The sequence below is a fragment of the Eleutherodactylus coqui genome, chromosome 6, assembly GCF_035609145.1.
Source record: "Eleutherodactylus coqui strain aEleCoq1 chromosome 6, aEleCoq1.hap1, whole genome shotgun sequence".
NCBI lineage: Eukaryota > Metazoa > Chordata > Amphibia > Anura > Eleutherodactylidae > Eleutherodactylus > Eleutherodactylus coqui.
Window position 1 is genome coordinate 86127044 of NC_089842.1, and position 23638 is coordinate 86150681.

Consider the following 23638-nt stretch of genomic DNA (forward strand, 5'->3'; position numbering starts at 1 on the left):
GCTGAAGCAGATACACGACCTTCTGGCACATGGGCAATACACATTGCCTCTACTCCTGAGCTCCCATCATGCACCGCTCACAGGATATTGGAGGCCATGGAATGGGGAGGAAGTAGTAAATGCAGACAAGACGTCAGAGGAAGTGGAGATATTTTTTAGGCAGAGGGTCACATGACAGAAAACGAAAAAAGTAGCTAGACCGGGTGCAGTGAACCGATTACAAAATAGGTGATGACGTACATTAGATTTTAGAATGTCAGTCTGTGCCCGGAATCCCCCTCCTCTCTGCCTCTGCCCTGGAGACCTTCCTTGTTCTGGAACTCTCAATGGGGCACATTGATTAAAATGAAAGCACTGTCAGGCACAGGGGAAATCTCCGCTCTTCTGCTTGGTTTTTGGAGGAATGTCCTCTAAGCAGTTCACATTCCCAATGGAATTCACCAATCTGCATTGGAGGACCGGTAAAACATGTATTTACAGATGCTGCCCTCGTGAGCACATGCATCAGTTGTATTCTGTTATCTTGCAAGAGGAGAGTCTATCCCTTTTATTCATCCCGAGTCTACTGCTTCAAGAATATAATGCCAGACATACAGTGAAGACTGACACGCAGTAATAGGAGAAATGAAATGGTATTTAGTTCTGCATAACAATGGGTGATAGAGTTATACATGCCATCTAACCATATCAGTCCTTCAAATACATGATGATGGCCATTACATCGTACAGCGGTTGTGATCCAGCTTTCCAAGACATGTGAATGTCAGATCTACTTAGTCATGCAGAGCTATCTCCACTGCCACCTGTATGACTTCATAACCCAGCAGATTTGTGAACTGGTTAGCTGGGTAACAGCCATGTAGGTTGCTGCACAGGTTTTCCAGAATATAGGAAAAGCTGATGAGAGTTGGTAGGAGACAATTTGGGGTCTATATTTTGTCTCGGATGTTCTAAGCCTATTGGTGTAGATTGCTATGTAACGAGTATACCCCAGCTATAGGCACCAGTGCAGAAGACGCTGTAATGCTACTAGATTATTGCTTTGGATGCTAGCAATCTGCAGGTTTCTGTAACCATATGTTCTATGTATCAACAGTGGATGAAGGCCTGGGTTCGTCTGGATTCCTACCGGTATGTGAGATGTTGGTACTTCAGCGTCAACATAAGTCGTAGCGACGAGCGGCTTCGCATGCACCTCAGTGACATCTCCGAATGGCAGGGTGGACCGTACCGTTGTGTGAAAACTGACAACCAGACTGGTGAAGCTGACGTGTCTGAGGAGCTCACCATCAATGTGATTTGTAAGTCAATGTAGTTCTTCAGCACTGAATAGTGTTAGTATGGCTATTGCAAGAAGAAAACAGAGTCGCTCCCCCATAACAACCCATGAAGTTACTACTTTTCTTCTTAAGAGGCCACTCCAGCGAAAACAGATTATTATTATTTTTTCCATCTCTGCCACCACCTGATTGCCTCATGCGCCCTGGAGATCTCCTCTATGTATTCCAGTCACTTCTTGCACTGCAGCCCCCTCCTGTCTGATGTTTATCAGACACCATCTTGATGTTGAGATTTTTTTTACTTTCAATCAATCCTGTGATGCATTAGGTAGAAGCTGTACCATTTCTGCCTGCTGGGTGGACAGATCAATTATCATTACTTTCTATATTCACCTAAATAAGCTACAGATTATAAGTATACAGCCAGGAGGATGAGCTGTGATCTCCTCTATTATAACTGTGTGACAGGAGCCGTGTGATTATCATCAGTAACTGTAAGAGGAGTGTCTGTCTCCTCATCTAAGCAGTTTCTGTGGTAGATCCATGTAACAGCATCACACAAACTGAGAAAGTGATTAGAAAATGAATCCATAACCCCCAAGTAAATATGAGCAGGTCAGAAGTGAGATCACATGACCATCTGAGGGAAAAGAGGCCAGGAATTGTCGGAAAGAAATAACTAAGCAAGTTAACACTATCTCACTGATACTAACTAGGGGGGAGGGTTACATAATGAATGAATTTTAGAAAATCACTGGCATGGCCCTTTTAATGATTTGCCGGTCTATCAGTTGTCTGGTATTTCAGCTCTACTTTATTCCCTTCATTGGGGCTTAGCTGCAATACCAGACACTGCCTATAGGCAAGAGCGGCGCTGTTTTAAGAATAAGTACCCCTTATTTGAAATCGGACAACCTCATTTAAAACAAAATACCTTTCTACAGTAATATATGTTGTTTCATTTTCAAGATCTTGGCTTATTGTTAACAAATGGGAACAATTCTTGTTGATATCCAGAAGCCGCCCTGTCCTAAATGTAAGGGTTTGCTACAATTGTATTCAGTCTAGTCTGTACTCCGGATGATCTGGCTGATACATTTTATCTGCACTGATACATTGTAGCAAATTAGGTCACTTATGTTCTCATCCACAACACCTTTCCTTCTAAGTGCTATGAACACCCATGTGATCACTCTCAGACAGGCGGCTGGGGCTGCAGCGTTTGCTGATTCACTGTCTGGCTGCTTCTCTTTTTATGGATGTGTTTTACTTGTTGTCTTTGAAAGGGGAAATACGGTTTTGTAATAGGAGATTTACCAACTAGCAATTTGTAATACAGACAGACTTGGATATTTTCAGTTACTTCTACTAATTCACATGGAGATGGAGATTTATCAATATATTTACACCAGCTTTCTGGGAGGACTGAGGGTGGTCCGGACCCCTTGGCATTAAAGGGGTTCTCCGTGACTTTTACTATTGATGACCTATCCTCAGGGTAGGTCATTAGTAGTTGCTTGGCGGGGGGTCCACTACTCGGGTCCCTGCTGATCACTGGCTTACTGTCAGTGTGGACAGCGCTGGAAGCAGATATCGCCATTGACCTTGCAGCAACCAGGTTCGGTACTACAGGCACAGCTTCCACTGAATTTAATAGGAGCTGTGCCTGCAGTACCAAACCGGGCCACTGCATTACAGACAATGCTATTTGCTTCCAGCACTGCTTGCACTGACACTGGGCCCAACTAACAGCTGATCGTTGTGATCCCGAGCAGTGGACCCCCGCCAAGCAACTACTGAAGGCTTATTCTCAGGATAAGTCCTCAATAGTAAAAGTCCCTACAAACCCCTTGCCAGCCACTGTAGCCATGATTTGGGTAACTAAATTGCAGTTTATGCACACTTTTCTTCTTTTTTTTTCTACAGGCTCAGCACTTAAAGAAGTAGTTGGTACTGACATCTAAATACTAGTATTCCACATTAAATAAGTAACTTTTCTTGGGACCCTTTTACTGTAACTATATGAAAGAATTGACACCTGGCCTTACTATTCCCCTTATCAGTGGGGTTGTCCCTGTATGCTGACACTGTCTAATTAGTTATGACAATGTAGGAATTCGTCCCCATTGACCAAGAGAATGATACTCAGTTGTTAATGCCGTCAGAAATTTCCAGGAGGAATAACAGAGGAATGGTTGCAGAATTGTTTTTTTTTGGTAAAATATTTACCAAAGCAGAATTGCCAGTCTCGCACGGGACAGGTCCGATTCTGCATGCGGGAGCCCGCAGCGGCCCTGACCGCTACCGGCCGCCCGCGCATACCTGTCGTTTCTCTTCTTCCGCCAGAAAATAGAACATGCTGTAATTTAATTTCCACGAGCAGAAATCACAATCGCTGTCCGCTCATGTGAGCTGCCTTAGCGAATGTTATATTTTTTGAATGTATGCGGAATACCATGGATAGTCCGTGTGGGATGGCGATCACGGATTCCACAATGCAAATCCGGTCATGTGAAGCCAGCCGAAAGGGCCGTGGGCTTGAACGGTCAGTCTGCCCCCTACTTGACATACTGTGAACAGGGCAGTCCTGTTTAGTATCTTTAAAATATCAATCATTTGCTTAAAAATTAAATGTCCAACTTTAGACAAAAAAATGTCATTTTCCTGCCGCACGTCGGCAGAGCGTGAAGAGTAACTGGGGAGAGTTTTCCCTCCAGCTGATTATTTCTTGTATATTACCGTCCTCAGGCTAAATGTCGTTATCAGTAGTGACAGCGCAGATAAGCTGATCGTCCCGGGCTGCTACGTCATCTGCGTCCCTATAGTGTATCTATCATGGCAGGTTGTGAATACCTGGGAGGGCCGAACATCACAGGCGACATCTTTCATCTAAAGGGCACAGGAAAGCCCAAAAACGTGATCCACACAACAATAGAGCAAATGACAGCAGCGGGAGGCAGAGAGAAATATCACCGGGTTATCACAAAATGTCACTAAACCCCACAAAGAGCCACAGGAAATACATCAAATATTGAAATGGAGCCACCCGTATAATGAGCTTTGATTGAAATGTACACCTAGATAGACAACAGTGACTGCGGCGGCGAAGGACGGGGAATCGCAGCAGCATGAGAGGTTAGATATGGAAGAAACAATAATGCTGAAAACGGGCTGGATGCCATTCTGGGTTATGTCGGGTTGTGAAATGGATCATCAAAGCAGGGAAAGGAGCAATACTTGAAAGAGCACTCCCAACGAAATAGACCGCCAGTCATCTGCCTTATCAAATGTATGTAGCGCTTATGGAAAATCTGGGTAAGAACCCTTATTGCTGCCATTAGGATCATCACCCTGCTTTCATGGGTTCCTGATGGACAATCCTTCATTACTATATGGTCACATAAATGCTTGGGGTTTACTGGCACAATAGTAGGCAGATCTGTCATTAGAGTGCCCCTCCAATATCAGGACAAAATTCTGTTGCGGCGCAGGGTGGTATATTTCCTGCAGTTGTTTTTTACTGCCACCCTTATAAACTGCAGCGGTGCATTGCTGATCTAACACTAGCCTTGCATCGTGGGGATTGGGTAGTCTGAACTTTGCGTCGGCCATCTTGGTTGACTGAAAACTGGACCTGGAACTGGCGGTTTAGATGGAGGTCAGAGAGGAAAAAGTGCAGTTGGTATACCCCTCTCCGCCTCCTGTTCCTGGGAAGAAATTTGTCCTAAAACTGGAGGTTCACTTTAATAACTTCAGTGGCAGATTTATTATTACATGTCATCGCAGCAAGCCTCGGAGATTTTCCTGAGGTAATTTGAAGTGGCAAACATGTACAGTGGTGCAATAACTGTGTGTCCTGGCCAGCATTTCAGCACTAGAGCTGTCCACGGAAATCTTCCAGGGTTTTACTGTATGGAGAGTGCAGCAAGCCCCGGAGATTTTACGGGTGTGTCACTAAAGGGGTTAAGGCACATGTGTCAAACACAAGGCCCGTGGGCCAAATGCGGCCCGCTGCCTCATGTTATGTGGCCCGCGGCGTGCCGACGCCGCTCACCACTGAAGCGATTACCAGCTGGGGTGCCGCAGCTCCCCGCTGGTAATCGTGCTGTTGCCACTGATCCCGGCGCACACTGACGTCAGTGTGAAGCCAGGATCCTCCTCCCCGAGTCCCCTGCTCTTTAGTTCCGCAGGAGAGGACTCGGGGAGGAAGCTTGCCGGGCACACATACTGACGTAAGTGTGCGCCGGGCTTAGGGCAAGCAGAGATGGAGCAACGCTGACAGGTAGGAGAAGGTAAGTATATGGAGTGGGGGCTGCCTATTACTTGGGGGGGGGGGGGGGGACGACTGCCTATTACTGGGGGTGAGGCTGCTTATTACTACTGAGGGGAGGCTTATAATTATAACAATGCTATGGGGGTTAAAATTACTAATTGGGCCACTGTGGGGGTCGTTATTTTTACTGGGGCCACTATCAGGGTCACTATTAGGGCTCGTTCACACGGGTGTAATTGTATTTCGGTCGCACAAATACGCTGCGTATTTGCGCAATCGAAAATCGCTTATTCCTGTATATTTGGGTACGTAAAAAGGAATGCAGATGGGCCCACTGAAATGGTGAGCAAATATGCATTGAATACATAGGTTTCCTGCGCATTCACCACGTATTTGCGTGGCCCATTCACTTCAATGGCCTATGGGAGTGCTTAGTACGCAACAAAATAGGTCATGCTGTGTGAAAATATACATCATGTGAATGAACTCATTGAAATTAATGGCTTCTATTCACTGCATAGTATGTACGCAAATACGTTTGTGTGAACGAGCCCTTACTGTACTGTCTTAGGCCCCCTGCACATGGGCGGAAATTCCACGTTGGTATTTTCCGCAGAATTTCCGCCCGTGGAAGCTGCCATAGGATTGTGTTAGAAAACACAATCCTATGCAGACGGCCACAATTTGTCTGCGCAAAATCTCACACAGAAAACAAATCGCGGCATGCTCTATTACTGTACGGCGCAGCCGGCACATCACAGAGTCGGAGCCGCGGGAGCAGGTGAGTGCCGCACTGGTTCCTGCAGGGGCTCGGGTCGGGTCCCACTGCGAGAATTCTCACAGCAGGATCCGACCCGGCCGTCTGCAGGCGTCCTTACAATCGGCCTTTTGAAGGTCACCATAAGCCTGATGTGGCCATCGGTGAGAATGAGTTTGACACCCCTGGTTTAAAGGGGTTGTCCCGCGAAAGCAAGTGGGGGTATACACTTCTGTATGGCCATATTAATGCACTTTGTAATATACATCGTGCATTAAATATGAGCCAAACAGAAGTTATTTACTTACCTGTTCCGTTGCTGGCGTCCCCGTCTCCATGGAGCCGTCTAATTTCAGCGTCTAATCGCCCGATTAGACGCGCTTGCGCAGTCCGGTCTTCTCCCTTCTGAACGGGGCCGCTCGTGCCGGAGAGCTGGTCCTCGTAGCTCCGCCCCGTCACGTGTGCCGATTCCAGCCAATCAGGAGGCTGGAATCGGCAATGCAACGCACAGAGCCCACGGTGCACCATGGGAGAAGACCTGCGGTCCACCGTGGGTGAAGATCCCGGCGGCCATCTTAGCAAGGTAAGTAAGAAGTCGCCGCAGCGCGGGGATTCGGGTAAGTACTATCCGTTTGTTTTTTTTTACCCCTGCATCGGGTTTGTCTCGCGCCGAACGGGGGGCCTATTGAAAAAAAAAAAAAACGTTTCGGCGTGGGACAACCCCTTTAAGGAGTCTAGGAGTCTGGGTGTTGGTGGATAGAGGGTGGTGGGGCTTGAAGTTGTTGTCATTCAGCCTTCCAGAAACTAGTATAAAGATGTCTGAATAAAATAGGACTTGACAAAGCAGGGAAGCTCCTTACTTCCAGTTCCCATTTTTTGCAGGAGTGTCACCTGAACTGGATCACAAAAGGGTGGAATTTCTGTAAATGTGCATTTTAAGGGCAATGTCTGCATATTTCTGGTGTTCCTAGGTGGGACTGGGGCATAAAATGCTTTTTTATTGAATTCTAAAAACAATTCCCTTGATGGCTTGGGAGACCTGGATGTCCATAAAAAACAACTATCCTCTAACCCGTAAATGGTCCAGAATTAAAAGGGTCCAGTCAGTAGTGGGCAGTACCAAGAACAGCCTATTGGTGGCTGTCAAAGCGGATCTATCGTCTTGTGTCCAGTGCCTTGTTGTATACATTACATACATCCAAATACATGTAGATTTCTAATTAAGGGTCAGCAAGGGAGCAATAGAGCAAAACTTGGATGAGTGCAGCTGAGGCTCGTTGCTCTGTCTGGATTTAACGTCCTTCCGCCTTGAATGGAAGATCCCAATAATCTGAGACAGATGGCTGACAGGGAGACTCCCGGTAGACCTATATGAGACTTCTTCCACTGCCTAGTAACTCCTATATTTTCAGCTCAAAGCTGCATTGTCTGACAATGGAGAAAACAAAACCTGTCGTGGCCACCATGAGGATGGCTTATTTTTCCATGAAGAATAATTCATTTGTATTGTTGGACAAAAAAATTGGAACATTTCTTATATACTGTACAGTAGTTGTCATCAGAGACCCGCATAACCAGACAAACCGTGAATCCTATCAAGAATTTCTTGTTACTACCATTATTTCAATGTACACACTGTCTGGAGACTGTAACGATCACCCCCTAAAGGATCAGAGTGACACACTGGTTGCCTGACACACACAGGGCCACAAAAATAAGGGCTGTAAAGTACCTGGCTCCCACACACTGGCTGTAACGATCACCCACATCAGTTCCTGGACCACCTGTAGAGCAAGGATGTCATTGCAGCTTCCTGACAGCAGGGGGAGCTCCTCACAGCAGACTCACACATCAGGGGCAGAGCTAAGTCTTACTTTTGGGGGAGGCCTTATTTAGAACTTTAAACCATCTACTAGGTCTTATTTTTAAGGAAACACCGTATATTCAGGCTGCCTATATAATCAGAACCTCTAATTTAGATCCCAGATGAAACAACAACAAGAAACTTCTATTCAGTTGCCAGATTTTCTACTTGCCCCTGACTCTTGTTCTCCTCTGGGCACTGCCACACCCTACATCCTGATGGTGACCATAGGTGACCAGGAGCGGGGGGCGAGGAGAGCAAGTATACGGGCTGCTGTCTATTGGATTATTGCAGATGACAGCTGATTATTTGGTTAAATGCTGCACCCCCTCAAATCAACCAGATATTCCCCCGGGAGTAAGGCTATAACAAAGGATGGCTCCAAGTAAAAGTGCTGGAGTTGACAAGTCTGTTATAATCTACCATGATTTTGGGAAGGACTTATACCTTATTGTCAAAGTTCTGCTGAATTGGGATCTGCCGCCATGAGATGCTTTGGATCTAGTGATGCCGATCTGGGTGAAGGAGAACACAGCACACATTGCTGGCCGCAGCTCTAAGACGTTGTCTGTTTTTTTGCTAGTTACCATTGACAGTGCATTACTAATGGTGGAAGCACAGCATTACTGGGCACCTGCATGATACGATGGGAGTCACCGACATCCATTTCTAGCTAAGTGCTCACATGTCTGCTGCGCCTAACCTCTCCTCACCTCCTCTTTGTATATTTCTCTAGAACTCTTGTAGAATAGAAGAAAGGTTCAACCTCATTGACTTGAATTAGACTGCGCTGCGGTACCAGGCGTGCCGCTCTCAAGTCTTCTCTTTGCTGGCACTGTTACAAGTGCATTAATGAAGGGGTCTGTAAAACATTGGCTGAGGTTGTGGAAGCACACTCTATTTAAATGAGTTGTTCCTTCAGACCCACTGGTGTTCATCGGGAATCGGCCAGTGAGGCTACATGCAACCACACAAGTTTTACAAGTCAACCCGTTAACAACGCAGGACGTCCGTTTACGTCCTATGTGTTTGGGGTTTGTATCGAGGGGGATGGAGAACCAATCCCACTCCATACAGTGCGGGTGCTAGGTGTTTCTCACAGCTGACACCCGCCAGCAACAGCTGCAATCAGCATTCACTCTGATTGTTGCTGTTAACCCTGTAAATGCTGCTGTCAGTTTTGACAGGCATTTAAAATCCCGCAATCTGTTTGCGTTGCTCTGAACAGCGTTCTCGCGATGAAATTGCCATACTATGGTATTGCATAATACTGTTTGAGCGATCACAAATTCAATTTGCCTATGGGGACTAGAAAAAAATTAGTTTTAAAAAAGCCTTTTTCTAAAGTATTAGAAAAATAAAAATAAAAGGAACTGAAAAAAAAAATCAAAACAAATAAAATTTGGTGTCCGTAAAACTCCGATCTGTGTCCGTGACGCTATCTCCGGCGGTGCGGCAAGCTGCTTCAGACTTCTCCCCACTGTCATCTCCCTTGCTAGGTTTTGAATTCCCCCACCATCAGTGCTGTGTGAGGAAGCACTGTGATTGGATCGAACGCCAGCCAATCACAGCTGGCGCTCGATAAACCAATCACAGCCATTCAGTAATGTCATTCACTGAATGGCTGTGAATGATCGAGTGCCGGCTGTGATTGGCTGGCGTTCGATCCAATCACAGTGCTTCCTCACACAGCACTGATGGCGGGGAAATTCGAAACCTAGCAAGGGAGATGACAGTGGGGAGAAGTCTGAAGCAGCTTGCTGCACCGCCAGGGAGACCATCACGCCGGGGACACAGACGCTGGCTGGGAGGTGAGTATTGCCAGGTTTTTTTTTTTTGTTTTTTTTTAACCTTACCCGAGTACAAGCCATGGGGGGCTTTTTCAGCACAAAATAATGTGCTCAAAAACTCGGCTTATACTCGAGTATATATGTTATATAAATTTGGTATCATAGTAATTCCACTGACCCACAGAATAAAGTTATTTTTTTCCTATTTCACTCCACTTAAAATTGTTCAGAAGTTTTTCAGTACGTTATGTGGTACATTAAAACCATTGAAAAATACAACTTGTCCTAAGAAAATAAGCCCTCAGACAGCTATTTAAATGGATAAATAAGGGTTATGATTCTTTGAAAGTGGGGAGGAAAAAACTGAAAACACAAATGAAAAAAGGTTGTGTCCTTAAGGGGTTAAAAGAAATCTGTCAGCTCAAACATTCTGTCCAGACTGCAGGCACGATGTTATAGAGCCAGAGGAGCTGAGCGGATTGATATAGTTTTATAGCGAAACATACAGTAGAACGTGTATTGTATTCATTTATATCTCTGTACATCCTGAGCGGAACAGTCCAATGGGCGGAGCTATCAGTGACTGGCAGCTACCCATGTGTGCACAGTCATTAACAGCTGCCAGTCACTGATGGCTCCACCCATTGGACTGTTAAGCTCAGAAAATGCAGAGGTTTAAATGAATAAAATGCATGTTGGGGTACGTGCACACGTGTTTTTTCCATCCGATTTTCGGGGGTGTATTCACGAATAGTAAGAAAACATGGCAGCATGTCTTATTTTTGTCCAATTCTCTGATGAAAATAGTACATATCGATGTGTGGTGGACCGCGCACAGACAGGAATTTTGGGTACAACTTTATGTACGTTTGTGTGCATGTACCCTAAACCACTCTCCTACATGAATGCAGCAAAGTGCCACGATATCAATCACTGTGCTGTGCTGCGATTTTACTTTTGCTGGACATGCTTTTTTTTTAGCGCACCCCATCATTGTGACGGGTGATTAGGCGTGCTTAGTGGCCAAAGATAGAGCAAACTCCGCTCCAAAATCGCCATAAGGCGTCGCGATCAAGCGCTTGTCTGGTAGTCCCCATTATACCGCGATTAACGCAGCGTTCAAAACGCCACCGTAAAAATTGCCTGTGTGAGAGAGGCCTTATACTGAATCCATAACACTACATATCAGTGAGCTCCTCCTGCTCTACAACATGACGCCTGCAGTCTGGACAGCGTGTTCAAGCTGGCAGGCTCACTTTAATGGATGCTGTATAAGGGCTTCTTCAGATTACCATATTTGCGCGCCTATAACGTATACACACGCAATGCCCAGAGAATAGTCTCCCATTGATGTCTCTTTTCATTTGTGCGCAAAAAAAAAAATAGGCCCCGCTCTGTTTTCCTGCGTATTTGAGTGCCAAATCCCCATAGAAGTCTATGGGATGTGTGCAAATGCGCAATATGCTGCACAATTTCGCTGGAAAAGAACACATCACTAGGATTCTAGCCTTTTAAATCATGCAAAGGGTGTATCGCGATGAAACCCTGGCAAATCTACCGCATTAAACCTTGTCCTCTGCGCATACACTCGTCTGAAACCGTCCTACATCTGTATGCAGTGAGCGCCCTCTAGTGCTGCATGCGGATATACAATTTTATTTCCTTCTATTGCTCTGTGAAGGTTTTCTGTATCAGGAAATGAAGAACTGACCTTTATAAAGATATAATATGAAGTGGCAGAAAACTTTAGAGTTTCTTAGAGAAAGAAGTACAAAGATAGTTACAGTCTGAGAGAAGAGGAACAATTACATCTCTTCTCTATTTATATCTCTTTCTCCAGACCTGCAGAACATCTACTTGGAGAAGCTTCACTCGTGGTACGGCAGCATGTCTGATATCTTGTGGGTAGAGAGAGGCTCTACGGTGGAGGTTAAATGCACGGCGTCCGCCTCCCAGAAGCCCATGTACGAGTGGAGCCAAGAGGTGAGCCAGGAATGGAATGGTGGGTGGTCACGATGGCGGCTTCTTTAGAAAACACACTGCAGATAATGGCAGACAATCACACCTCTGCTGTTATACTGGAGGAGGAAATATACAAGCGCTCTGGCTGCTGTTTGTTATCTCCTGTAGGAGTGATTTCTTAAAGGTAAAACCTGCTAAAAATAAAAAATCACCAGTAAATATATGTGACTAAGGCCGCCTGCAGACGAGCGGGTCGGATCCGGTGGCGAGAATTCTCGCCGCTGGACCGGACCAGAGCGCCTGCAGAGACGAGCGCGTACTCACCGGCGGCCCTGGCTCTTTCATGTGCCGGCTGCCGGCGCATGCGCAGACCGGAGCCGGCGGCCGGGTGAGTGACGTTTCTGTGCGAGGCTCTGCGAGCCCCGCACAAAAATAGGACATGCCGCGGTTTGTTTGCCGCGCGAGATTTCGTGCGGCCAAACCGCGGCCGTCTGCATAGGAGTGCGTATTGTAACGCACTCCTATGCAGGCTTTCAGTGGCGGCAATCCCGCTGCGGGATTTCCGCCCGTGTGCAGGCGGCCTATGTTATAAAGAAAAAATTCTCTCCAGAAGGTATTAGCGTCAGCCGTTTCCTGTGAGGAGGGGGGGGGGGGGGCAGGGGGGGGCACCCCGGGGGGCAACCCCCTGTATGATTATTACTTAGTTTAACAAGTAAGCCGTGTTTTGTCTAACAACCTAAAACCCCCAGGTGCAAGAAACAATGTGAAGAAGAGTCCAGTCTTTCCAAAGTCCAAGAATTAAAGGGAACTTGTTGCCTGGGTTCACTGTATGCACACTGTGCACATGTATGTTTTATTCTGAAGCGCTGCAGTGTTTCGGAATATACATACTTTGACATTTGATTCTGATCGCCACCCAAGTCACATGGGCAGCGCCCTGCCTACCTCTCCCTGCCAGCCTCATCAGAAGTGATGCTCTCTTCCTGCTTGTGTATGAGGAGAGAGCTGGCCATCTATATGTAGGCAGGAAGAGGCTGCCGCAGCCCTGGTCCCTGGACTCGGAATCAAATTTCAAAGTATGTTTATTTTGAAACACTGCAGAATTCCAGAATAAGACCTACATGGGGGCAGCGTACATACCTGCCCCGGGTTCTTGCAGCATGACCCTGGTGATTGGATCCCTGGTGAAGCGTCACAATTCTTTATTTAAAGGGATCGTAATACAACTCAACCAAGAGCAAGCTCTTCTGATCCTTGAGCAAAGTTGATAATTCACACCAGACAATGTAGTTTTAAGCACCGCAGCTTAAAATTTAGCACGCCATCTTTTCTGTTTATCAGCAGACGTAGTGCAATCTACTTCCAACTGGTTAAAAGGCTCTGTACAGGGGTTTATTCATACTCACAAACAGCAATAACATTGATGCAATCAAATTAAGTCCCTTCGGCCTTCATTATCCAAATCCTATTTCACCTTTTGTCCGGCTTCTCTGACTCCACAGAACACAGTAAGGTACCCTGTTTTGTGTTATTGAGAGCCAGGAACCCCAAAACGGCACTATTTAATTGACTCATTATAAATAAGCTTTATACAGTCTTTGAAGAAAAAAAAAAAGAAATCCAGCCCCTAGAAGGAGTTGTTTTGCTGCAAAACTCGGCATGCAGTTCCATCTCAGGCAGATATACAAATGCGTAGAGTTGTGGTGTCATTAGATGAACAGTCTTGTCACCTGAGACCCTAAAAGTGGTTCCCCCTTGGCCTATAAAAAGGCTCTCAGAGGCTCCTTGTTTGTAGTGACCTCTTTTTCCGCTTGTGTAGAGCTTGTTGACCACTAGACGCCTCTACGACGCAGTTAACAGAGTTTGAGAAAGCGCATTATTGGAATACGAGAAGTTGGATGGTAATATCGATGAATTGCCCTCCACCTGGACCTTTCTGACCAAACTATTAGGAGGTGTTGGGGCCAGTGGATTGGTGAGGGGACACAAGGTGACTGGGCTCAGGATGCCCTTGACAGACCGCTAGTAGAGAGGATTGTCCAACAAGCACAAGCAGCTCCAACTGTTTTGTTGTCCACCATCCAGAGACAGGTAGCACCATCATTACACACTCCTTGTGTCTGTAGGAACCATTTCCAAGCACTTGGCTGATGGACATTTGATCTTACGTCACCCATTATGTGCACTGACTTTAACACTTGACCACTGCTGCACCTTAGCATCTTCCGTGACCCTCCTATCTATCGCACCTCTAGGAACCTCCAGACTGTCCACGCCCATCATTTCGCCTAGACCATCCAGTCCTCCCTTTCCCCTATCTCTCCCTTCTCCTGTCCTAACCTGGCTACTAAACACTACCACCCCACCCTCAGACATGCCCTGGATGAAGTGGCACCCCCTGTGACCCGAGTCGTCTACCGCAGACTACGACAGCCTTGGCTCATGTCCCAAACATGCTTCATCCGGTGGTGCTCTAGGTGCGCCGAAAGGCTATGGAGAAAATCAAAACAGCTCGCAGACTTCCTCCACTTCAAATTCATGCTTAAAACTTATAACCTCGCCCTTCACCATGTCAAACAAGTTTATTTAATCTCCCATATCACATCCTGTATCCAAGCTAGAAGCGGTACAACAGGGTACTAGAGCCTCCATGCCTGCCTGTATCACATCTTGTATCCAAGCTAGAGGTGGTACAACAGGATACTGGAGCCTTCATGCCCCCCGTATCACATCTTGTATCCAAGCTAGAGGCGGTACAACAGGATACTAGAGGATCCATGCCCCCCATATCACATCTTGTATCCAAGCTAGAGGTGGTACAACAGGATACTAGAGCCTCCATGCCCCCCGTATCACATCTTCTATCCAAGTTAGAGGCAGTACAACAGGATACTAGAGGCTCCATGCCCCCCATATCACATCTTGTATCCAAGCTAGAGGCGGTACAACAGGATACTAGAGCCTCCATGGTCCCCGTATGACATCTTGTATCCAAGCTAGAGGCGGTACAACAGGATGCTAGAGCCTCCATGCCCCCTGTATCACATCTTGTATCCAAGCTAGAGGTGGTACAACAGAATACTAGAGCCTCCATGCCCCCCCCCCCCCGTATCACATCTTGTATCCAAGCTAGAGACGGTACAACAGGATACTAGAGCCTCCATACCCCCCCCCCCCCCCCCCGTATCACATCTTCTATCCAAGCTAGAGGCGGTACAACAGGATACTAGAGGCTCCATGCCCCCCATATCACATCTTGTATCCAAGCTAGAGGCAGTACAACAGGATACTAGAGCCTCCATGCCTCCCGTATCACATCTTGTATCCAAGCTAGAGGCAGTACAACAGGGTACTAGAGCCTCCATGCCCCCTGTATCACATCTTGTATCCACGCTAGAGGCGGTACAACAGGATACTAGAGCCTCCATGCCCCCCATATCACATCTTGTATCCAAGCTAGAGGCTGTACAATAGGATAGTAGAGCCTTCATGCCCCCCGTATCACATCTTGTATCCAAGCTAGAGGCGGTACAACAGGGTACTAGAGCCTCCATGCCTGCCTGTATCTATCTTGTATCCAAGCTAGAGGTGGTACAACAGGGTACTAGAGCCTCCATGCCTGCCTGTATCACATCTTGTATCAAAGCTAGAGGCTGTACAACAGGGTAGTAGAGCCTCGCTTCATGGGGTCAGTTTTCCATGAGGCCTTATGTTCAGGCCAGTAGACCTGCTGCCGGGCATGGACACATAATGTGCCTGTGATACGGTTATGTAAAACTGGCTTAATTCTGAATCTGCTAGTGTTAATTGACACCTTTGTTTGTGGATTAGAAGAAAGGGATTGCTTCTGTTTTATTTGTATTCGGATCCCCTGTGAAGCACAACTATGCATATTATTTGGCTTTCCTAAGTTCCCGAGTGCTGCCAGGTTTGTCTGGTCATGCAGTAATCAGTAGACTAAGGCAGATTTCCATTCAGATGTCTAGGAAAGCTGGATGACCCCTGTACGAGCTAAAATTCTGACTGTATTGCCAGATCTATATGTGAAAGTCCATCCTTTAACACCATGCCATTCTTTGGTCAATCATTGGGTAATGCCTAATCGGTAAGCAGTGAGCTCTCCCTTCAATCTGCTAATTCCTAAGTCATGATCTTACGTCTTAAAGGAAGAACCAGCCATGACAGCCCATCTATGGTTAAAGAAAGAGCAGTCGGGCTGTATGGTTTATATAAACAGACCTTTCCATGGACCTCTTAAAGTGGATCTGGTCAATTATGAGCACAGATGACCCCCAGCCCCGTTGGAGATGAAAATGCCAGAGGGGTTATAGGGATGATTACTAGGTCCTAAAACTTTCATATTATCATGGCCACATCAGTGAGGGGGCAGCAGCTTGGACCTACCTAATGTGTTGAATGATACCAAGATCTCTGTAAATGGGAAAATCTCTTTATTTTCTCATCCTCTTCATGACTGTCAATGGCAATATGCCTAATGGGGTTGCCAACAACCTAGTGGCTTCTGAGATCCTGTTCTAGTTTACAGCGAGCCGTATATCAATCACCATGTTATTATATACTCCTGTCTCTCCTTAGTTCAGTGACTGGATTTTACCTTCCGATACCCTCATCCTCAAGAATGTAAATGAAGACTCGGAAGGGACGTACATCTGCCAGGCACGCCACCCAGATGATAGGAGCCTGGTCAAGACTAGGTCCTTCCAGCTGCGAGTGAACATGAGGAGTCCTGAAAAAGCCATAGGTAATGTATGAAATCTGTTTCTGCAGCGGAAGAACATCACATGGCCTGCCGAATTACTGGGATTTTACTACATTATAATGATTGCAAACGATTATGCATGTGAGGTTAGGAAATCGTGTTGGTCCCTTTTAAAAGGAAAGCTCTGATGGACTCCCTAATGAGAAACTACTATGGGAAACTCCAAAAAGCAGAAAAGACAAGTTGAAGATCCAAAAACAGACATAACCCATTCATTTTTATGTATCTACAAGATTTGGCTTCTTGATGTATAGATAAGAGAGTTTGGATATTGATGGATCTTGGCTGTTTTAGAAGTATATAAGTGTTTAACCGAAGTCCCTTGGTTTGTGTCTTCCCTTATGTCTGCAGCTGTTATGTCGGACCTGAGCTTTGGAGACATCTTGCTCTACATCGTCATCCCTGGCATCATGCTCACCATCCTGATTTTTACACTCCTCTCTGTCCTCATCCGTTACCGCAGTAAACAGATGAAGAAACCCCAGATCAGCCTGTGAGTCTGGCTAATGCCCACCAGTGGAGCCTCTTCTACATCTTGAGCTGGTCATACATTCATCAGTCTACCCCCAAACCCAACCAGCATCCCCGTGGTTTTTTAACATGGAGGCTCTGGTTGTTAAAGGGATCAAATATCTACATAGTAACTACATGATTGTCTGGTCTTTGGCCTCAGACTAGGCTATTTGGATCGTAGTCCTCATCTTGTATGTTGTAACTTGATTTAGGGCTTGTAGCCTGGCTCCTGTCCAGTCGTATTACAACCCACAATAGAGGGACAGTTAGATTTGGGAGTAGAATGATCTCAAACAAGCGTATTGGAGCAATATCACAAGCTATTGGGTTCTTAAAGGGAATGTTAAGTGTTTTTGCTTCTTCCCAAGCACCTACCCAAGAGTGCTGATACGTGCAATGCATGCTTGACCACAAACAGGTGGCCCTATGCGAGTTGTCAGTCATTACGCTATGTGTCACCTTGGTTATGAATTGTTTAGTCGTTCACTTCTGAACAACTGTTTAACCGATTAAGGGCCAAGCAATGTAAATTTACTGCGCTTTGTCCTGGGCTTTAATCCCAGCTGATGGTAAAAATATGGCGGGGGTTTAAAGCCCCTTCTTCTGCAATCAAGCAGGAGCATGTCGGCTTGTCCGTTGTTAGCCATAGCTGATAACCCGGAGGAGAAGGCAGGAGGGATTTTTAACCCTTTCTGCCTTCTCCTTTTTCGAGTACACAGTGCTCAATGAGCACTGTGTACTGAAAAATGAAAGTGGAAGTTATACTTCCACTACATAAGCCGGCAGTCATGTGACCGCTGAGATTCCCTCCTGCAGCAGAGCCGCAGGGTTCTAGAAGACCCTGATCAGCTCTGCCAGTGACTATTGTCACTACAGGGGATGTTTTTCCCTGTAACTGGGGCTCCTATGGATGCCTTAGCTACAGTGGAAAAGTGTCAAATAAAAAAAAACATGTGAATGTTCCCCAGAGGTCTTATATGACGTCATAAGGGACATATTTATGTAATTATTTTTTTTACTAAGTTTTAAAAAATTACAGAATAAAATATATACATAAGAAAGGAAATAAGCCGATGCCAACCAAAACCGTCGCCGTATGCACCCTGTAATCCAAAACCATACATATTAGATATAAATACATCTGAAACAAAATGAGAAACCCATTCCTATACTTAGCGTAAATAAACATTGTAGTGATTTTGTTTTTTTAATTAGTATAAGAAAAATCTTCTCTTATTATTATTATTGTTATTATTATTATCCCCCCCCCCCCCTAAATAAAATGAAAACAACGGGAAAAAAAGTCAGCGAGAAAGATATTTTAAAAATCGCCCTATATGGTGAAGGTAAAAAAATAGGGCAGTAAAACCACCACATGGGTAAGATCCCTAAAAAGTGTCTGGTCCTTAAGGTACAAAACAGCTTGGTCTTTAAGGGGGTAAAGTGAATTGAGGCAGGCGGCTGGGAGGGGGGAGTGGGAGGATGCACCCCGGCCTGCTCCGCCTCTATGCCGGCAGTGCTTTCAGCACTGGAGCGAGCATCGCTGGGACCAGTGGTGGGCATAGTTTGCCTCATAGCTCGTCCCGTGTAAATGGGGCATTAAAAGTGATGATGTGCTGTCCTCCCTCTTGCAGTGGGTATATAACATGCTGATACCACATTAACCGAACTTTCTCTCCTAACAGAGTGGATGCTGAGAAGAGGGCTCCCATATATAAAGGAAGCCTCCAGTCTGTGTGCAGCACCAGCTCAGACACACAGCCCCTCGTCATGTGATTGGCGCAGCAGGTGGGTATCTGTTCGCTCTGAACAGTGTGGTAATAATACCACAATCACTACGTTATAAATATTATTGCAGCATTCACCCATGCAGAAGGAAGAAGTTGTCATTCTGGAGTCTGAGAAAGCTAGGTGAAAGACAACCCAGCTTCTCCAGTACAGGCGTAACTAAGGCTTCTTTCACACGCGCGTATAAACGACGACGTTTTTACGACTGATATATGCGACCATCTAAGGCATTGGTTTCTAATGCATTTGTTCACACGGGCGAATATACCGCTCGTAAATACATTGGACCGTCAAAAATGGACCATATGTGACCGGAACTATCTTTTGCCAGATATATGTTGGTGGCTCCTATGGAAGCTAGGGGAAAAAAAGGGAGGGGGGAGGCATATTAGCAGTGTCGAACGCTGCGATAAGCTCACAGGTGCCTCTATATAGACATTGGAAGGCATTCTGCGGACTTTTGCAGAGCGAGGGTTTTCTGCGGTGCAACATATTTTTTAGCTAAAAGCGTCACCCCTGGTTGTGTGAGTGGGCGAGAAAACGCTGGCTGTGAGCGCGGATAAAATGGCAATTCATGCAATTTTACAGAGCGGCCGAGAGAACGCAAAAACACATGCGCTCCTGTGACAGAGCCCTAAGGGTGCTTTTACACAGAACGATTTATCATTCGCACAAGCGAACAATGCGCGGACTGCCCCTTTCATTCCTGAGTCTATAGCTTCACATCCTCTTTAATTAACACTGGTCTTCCCCTTCTCCCGCCAGGACATCGGGTCTCCTCCGCTTCAGCTGGACAGCACTCCTCTCCCACATCCATATAAAGCGCTCTGCTTCCTGTGTGCCTTTACAAAACCGGTGGAGGGAATTTCGAGGGACATGAAGGAGTAGAACATTTTTTGCGGCTCAAATCTTGCTAATCAATTCTGGGCAAAAAAAAAAAAGTAATAATCTAATCTTTCTGCCGCAGATGGTAAATTTACTGTTAATCAATGTCTGTTTATTGCACTAGTGATTATTAGAACACGGCTTCTTCTCATTCCAGCAGATAAAGCGGTGGGATGGCTACCAAAGATTTAGGGCTGTTTTCTTAATGCCGCCGTGGTTCATTAAGTAGCTTAGTGTGTGCTACCCCTCCGTTGGCGTCTTACACTCCTGTCTGTGACATAAGGAATGTCACCCTTTGTTCCTCTCATATCTCAGCCTAAAAGGATGTTTAGAACAACTTGGCCTATTCTCTAACAGCGGGTGATGGATTGGAGGCATTTGGCACAAGGAGATTTCCCTCCTAATGATCTATTTTTGCCACTTACCATATTACTGCATAAAAGGGCAGCGTTCTGTAAGGAGGTGGTGCAGAGAGGTTCCTCGCGGCCGCTGGGAATCTTCGCTGCGTTGTGGTCGTTCTGTAACTAAACACATCCCATATGTGTGAAGGGGCTGTTTCTGCAGCATTTGCATGGATTCCTGAAGGCCCATTCAGATGATTAGCTTTAAAAAGTATTTTGAGGGTGAAAGTTTAAAGGCAACAGGATGCAGAGGAAGGTGTGGAACTACAAGGCTCAGCATGTCATTTTAAACCTGAGCTCTAGGCTCTTTTAACCGACAGCCGATCTGAGCAGGCTGACCTGCAGTGTTAAGTATGGGGGAAGAGTACAAAGCAGTTAAATCTTGAGATTTGTTGCGAATGCAATACAGTCTGATTCATGGATCTTGGTAGCTCTTCAGCATATGGAAGAAAATGACAGCAAACATTAGCCGAATGATTGACTATATAAGCCCCCAACTGTCTTATTTTAGGGTGGAGCTGCACACCCTGCTCTCGGCCCCCCTGGGGGAAGCATTTACTGGATAGCTGCAAGGAAAATCAAGTGTTACATGCCAGTCATTGAGATAAAAGGCAGCCTATGTAAGGGCCAATGTCCAGGGGCTGAATTGAATTGTGGAATCCATGCGGGTCACCCACAAGGATGATCCGCAGTTCAAGCCTCCCATAGACAAGCATGGGCGCCCGCAGCTGAATTTAAGCTTGTGGATTTGATTTGCGGACCTTTTGGTCCAGAAAACAAATTGCAGCATGCTCTATTTTGCTGCGTGTCCTGCACGGACAGCTTCCATTGAAGTCAATAGAAGCTGTCTGATCTGCAGCCCGCCCGCAGCTGACACTGCAAACGGGCCGCAGATCCTGCGGGAAAGCAGGAGATTTAAAAAAAAAAACCTCCACTGCGCATGTGGGGTGACACTCTCTCACCCACATCCGCAGTGGAGAAGATGGAAGACCCACACAGAGGATCCAGACGGGTAAGCAATGTCCTCTTTCCGCGGGCAAAGTGGGATTCCGCTGCAGGCCCCAGCCCACGGAATCCAACCCACTCGTCGACATGAGGCCTAGGGGGCCTTCTACACAGCCCGATATCATTTACCGCTGGATCATGCAAATCGGAGTGATCGTACAGTGCAAGCGCTGCCAGCGACTCAATGATGAGCAATAATCTGTTTGTCTTTCAGTTTGTGCAGACATAAAAATGAAACAATGTGATCGGCCCATGTGAACAGCCAGTCATTCATCTACCCTGTTTCCCTGAAAATAAGACATGGCATGATTTTCCAGAATTTTTGAGGATGCAAAATGATTTTTCCGGCTTTTTGAGGATGCTTGAAATATAAGCCCTACTCCAAAATTAAGCCCTGCTAACAGTTAATTTAAAAAGTCAATTTAAATAGTGTCCAGGCAGCTATACATGTAAAAAAGTTAAACCTTTTTGAACAAAAATTAATATAAGACACTGTCTTATTTTCGGGGAAACACGGTATCACCCATTGCCTGTTTACTGTGAATGGAGGTGGGCAGCCAGAAGCATGTCCAGCCCGCTACACCTCCAATCACTGAACCATTATCGCTCTTGTGTGATTATAATCACTGGGACAACTGGTGGGCGATGAAGCACCCGACAATTGTCCCGTCTTAGAGGACCCTTATACATGCACAACTCGCTTCCCTTCTGGCTTCTAGAGAGGGGACATCATATGCTCTAATTGATAATGGTAATGTCTTCATGAAAGATTAAGTGCATTTACCGGATTTACAGGGATTATCTGTCTTAAAACCATTTTCAAATAATCTAATGAAGGAGCCAAAGTTAGCAAAGAGGTCCCTAAGGAGCACTTTTTACTAGTCAGTGACTACAAAGAATGTTAAGGGAGCGCTCTCACGACCTTTATTAACGCCGTGTGCGATTCTGTTCGGCGTTTTGACGGAACCGTTCACTTGTATTGTATTGTATCCCGTCGCTGCACCAGTTTGGAATGGAAGTATAATCTATGGTGGCTCTACTGATGATGGAAAGTAGTGCATTGTGCTAATAACCTGTCCACTGTAGACAATATTTGTGCCATTAGAATTAACACATGCCTGCAGCTGTCTGGACATGCTGGGAGTTGTAGTCTCTCAATGGCTGCAGAGCCCACAGACGTCTATGTATATTTTGGGACCGATCTCCTGTGGGTTTCATAATTCTCTGTAGTTGTTTCTCCCGTGCACGCTGTTATCCTATTGATTTACTTCTCAGGCTGTATCTACTTACTTTGTATACGGATCAATGTTTCATGTGTGTGCATTGTTTTCCTAATAAACAAGACCTTCTACATTTGGAATTTTAAAGTGTTGTCTTTTTATCCATTCCAAGAAATACTAAGCTGGGGAAAAGGCCGACAGACCGGGCCAGGACGGAGACAGTTAAATGACAGAGTTAGCTCATCTACATTTGTAATATAAAACTTAAATGGGTTTTTCCTGCTTCATTTAAACAAAGCTTTAAGTCAATGATTGTATAATGAAAATCGTGTATCATCCCACTTGGTAGGATGATACACATGACTGGAATACAAGGCTTGAAGGATACAACTTATTTATAACATACAGACTTACTAAAAGGGGAGGAGGTGTGTTGTATGTTAGGAACGCATACATCTTCATAGAGATTCAAGCTTCAGAGCATGGAGTTCTGTAGAAACTGTTTGGGTAAGACTATAAGGAGAGAACCACAGAAAGGACACCATTGTAGGCATTTAATATAGACCACCTAGACAAGCATAGGATATGGATGAAGTCTTTCTACATCAGATGGCCAAGCTTTCAAAAAAGTATGACATGGTGATTATGGGAGATTTTAACTATGCAGACATTGGTTGGGAAGTTCTCGCAGGTAAAAGTAATGGATCCAACAAATTCTTATCCGCTCTTGCTGACAACTTTATCTTCCAAAAGGTAGCAGATCCCTTTGTTTTTTCTTCTATCTTGGACCTAATTCTTACCAACAGGGAGGGAATGGTTGAGGGAGTAAGGGTGGCTGGGACCTTAGGAGGCAGTGATCATGCTATTCTTTAATATTGGATAAAAAGAGGAGGAAGACCTGAGAAGACTCAGACCTCAAGGTTGGATTTCAGAAAGGCAGATTTTAATGAACTCGGAAAGAGGGTAAGAAGAATCCAATGGCTGGATGTTCTTAAGGACAGAAATGTCCAAGAAGGTTGGGAAATATTGCAAAATTAGATTCTCAGAGCACAATTGTTAATCCCTAAAAAAATGGAAGATTGGGAAGCATTTAAAGAGACGGATGGATGAACACAGAACT

General features: G+C 45.6%; 1 protein-coding gene across 1 annotated transcript in view; it reads left to right on the plus strand.

The window, feature by feature from the left end:
• The window catches only part of LOC136632314 (basal cell adhesion molecule-like), a 40169-nt gene extending 17504 nt beyond the window's left edge, over positions 1–22665 (plus strand). The window contains exons 3-8 of the mRNA XM_066607101.1: positions 1097–1301; positions 11805–11947; positions 16523–16688; positions 17058–17199; positions 18905–19007; positions 19773–22665. Of these exons, the coding sequence (XP_066463198.1) occupies positions 1097–1301; positions 11805–11947; positions 16523–16688; positions 17058–17199; positions 18905–18995 (747 nt within the window). The 3' untranslated portion in view covers positions 18996–19007; positions 19773–22665. The remainder of the gene's footprint in view (positions 1–1096; positions 1302–11804; positions 11948–16522; positions 16689–17057; positions 17200–18904; positions 19008–19772) is intronic.
• The last annotated feature ends 973 nt before the right edge of the window (positions 22666–23638 follow it).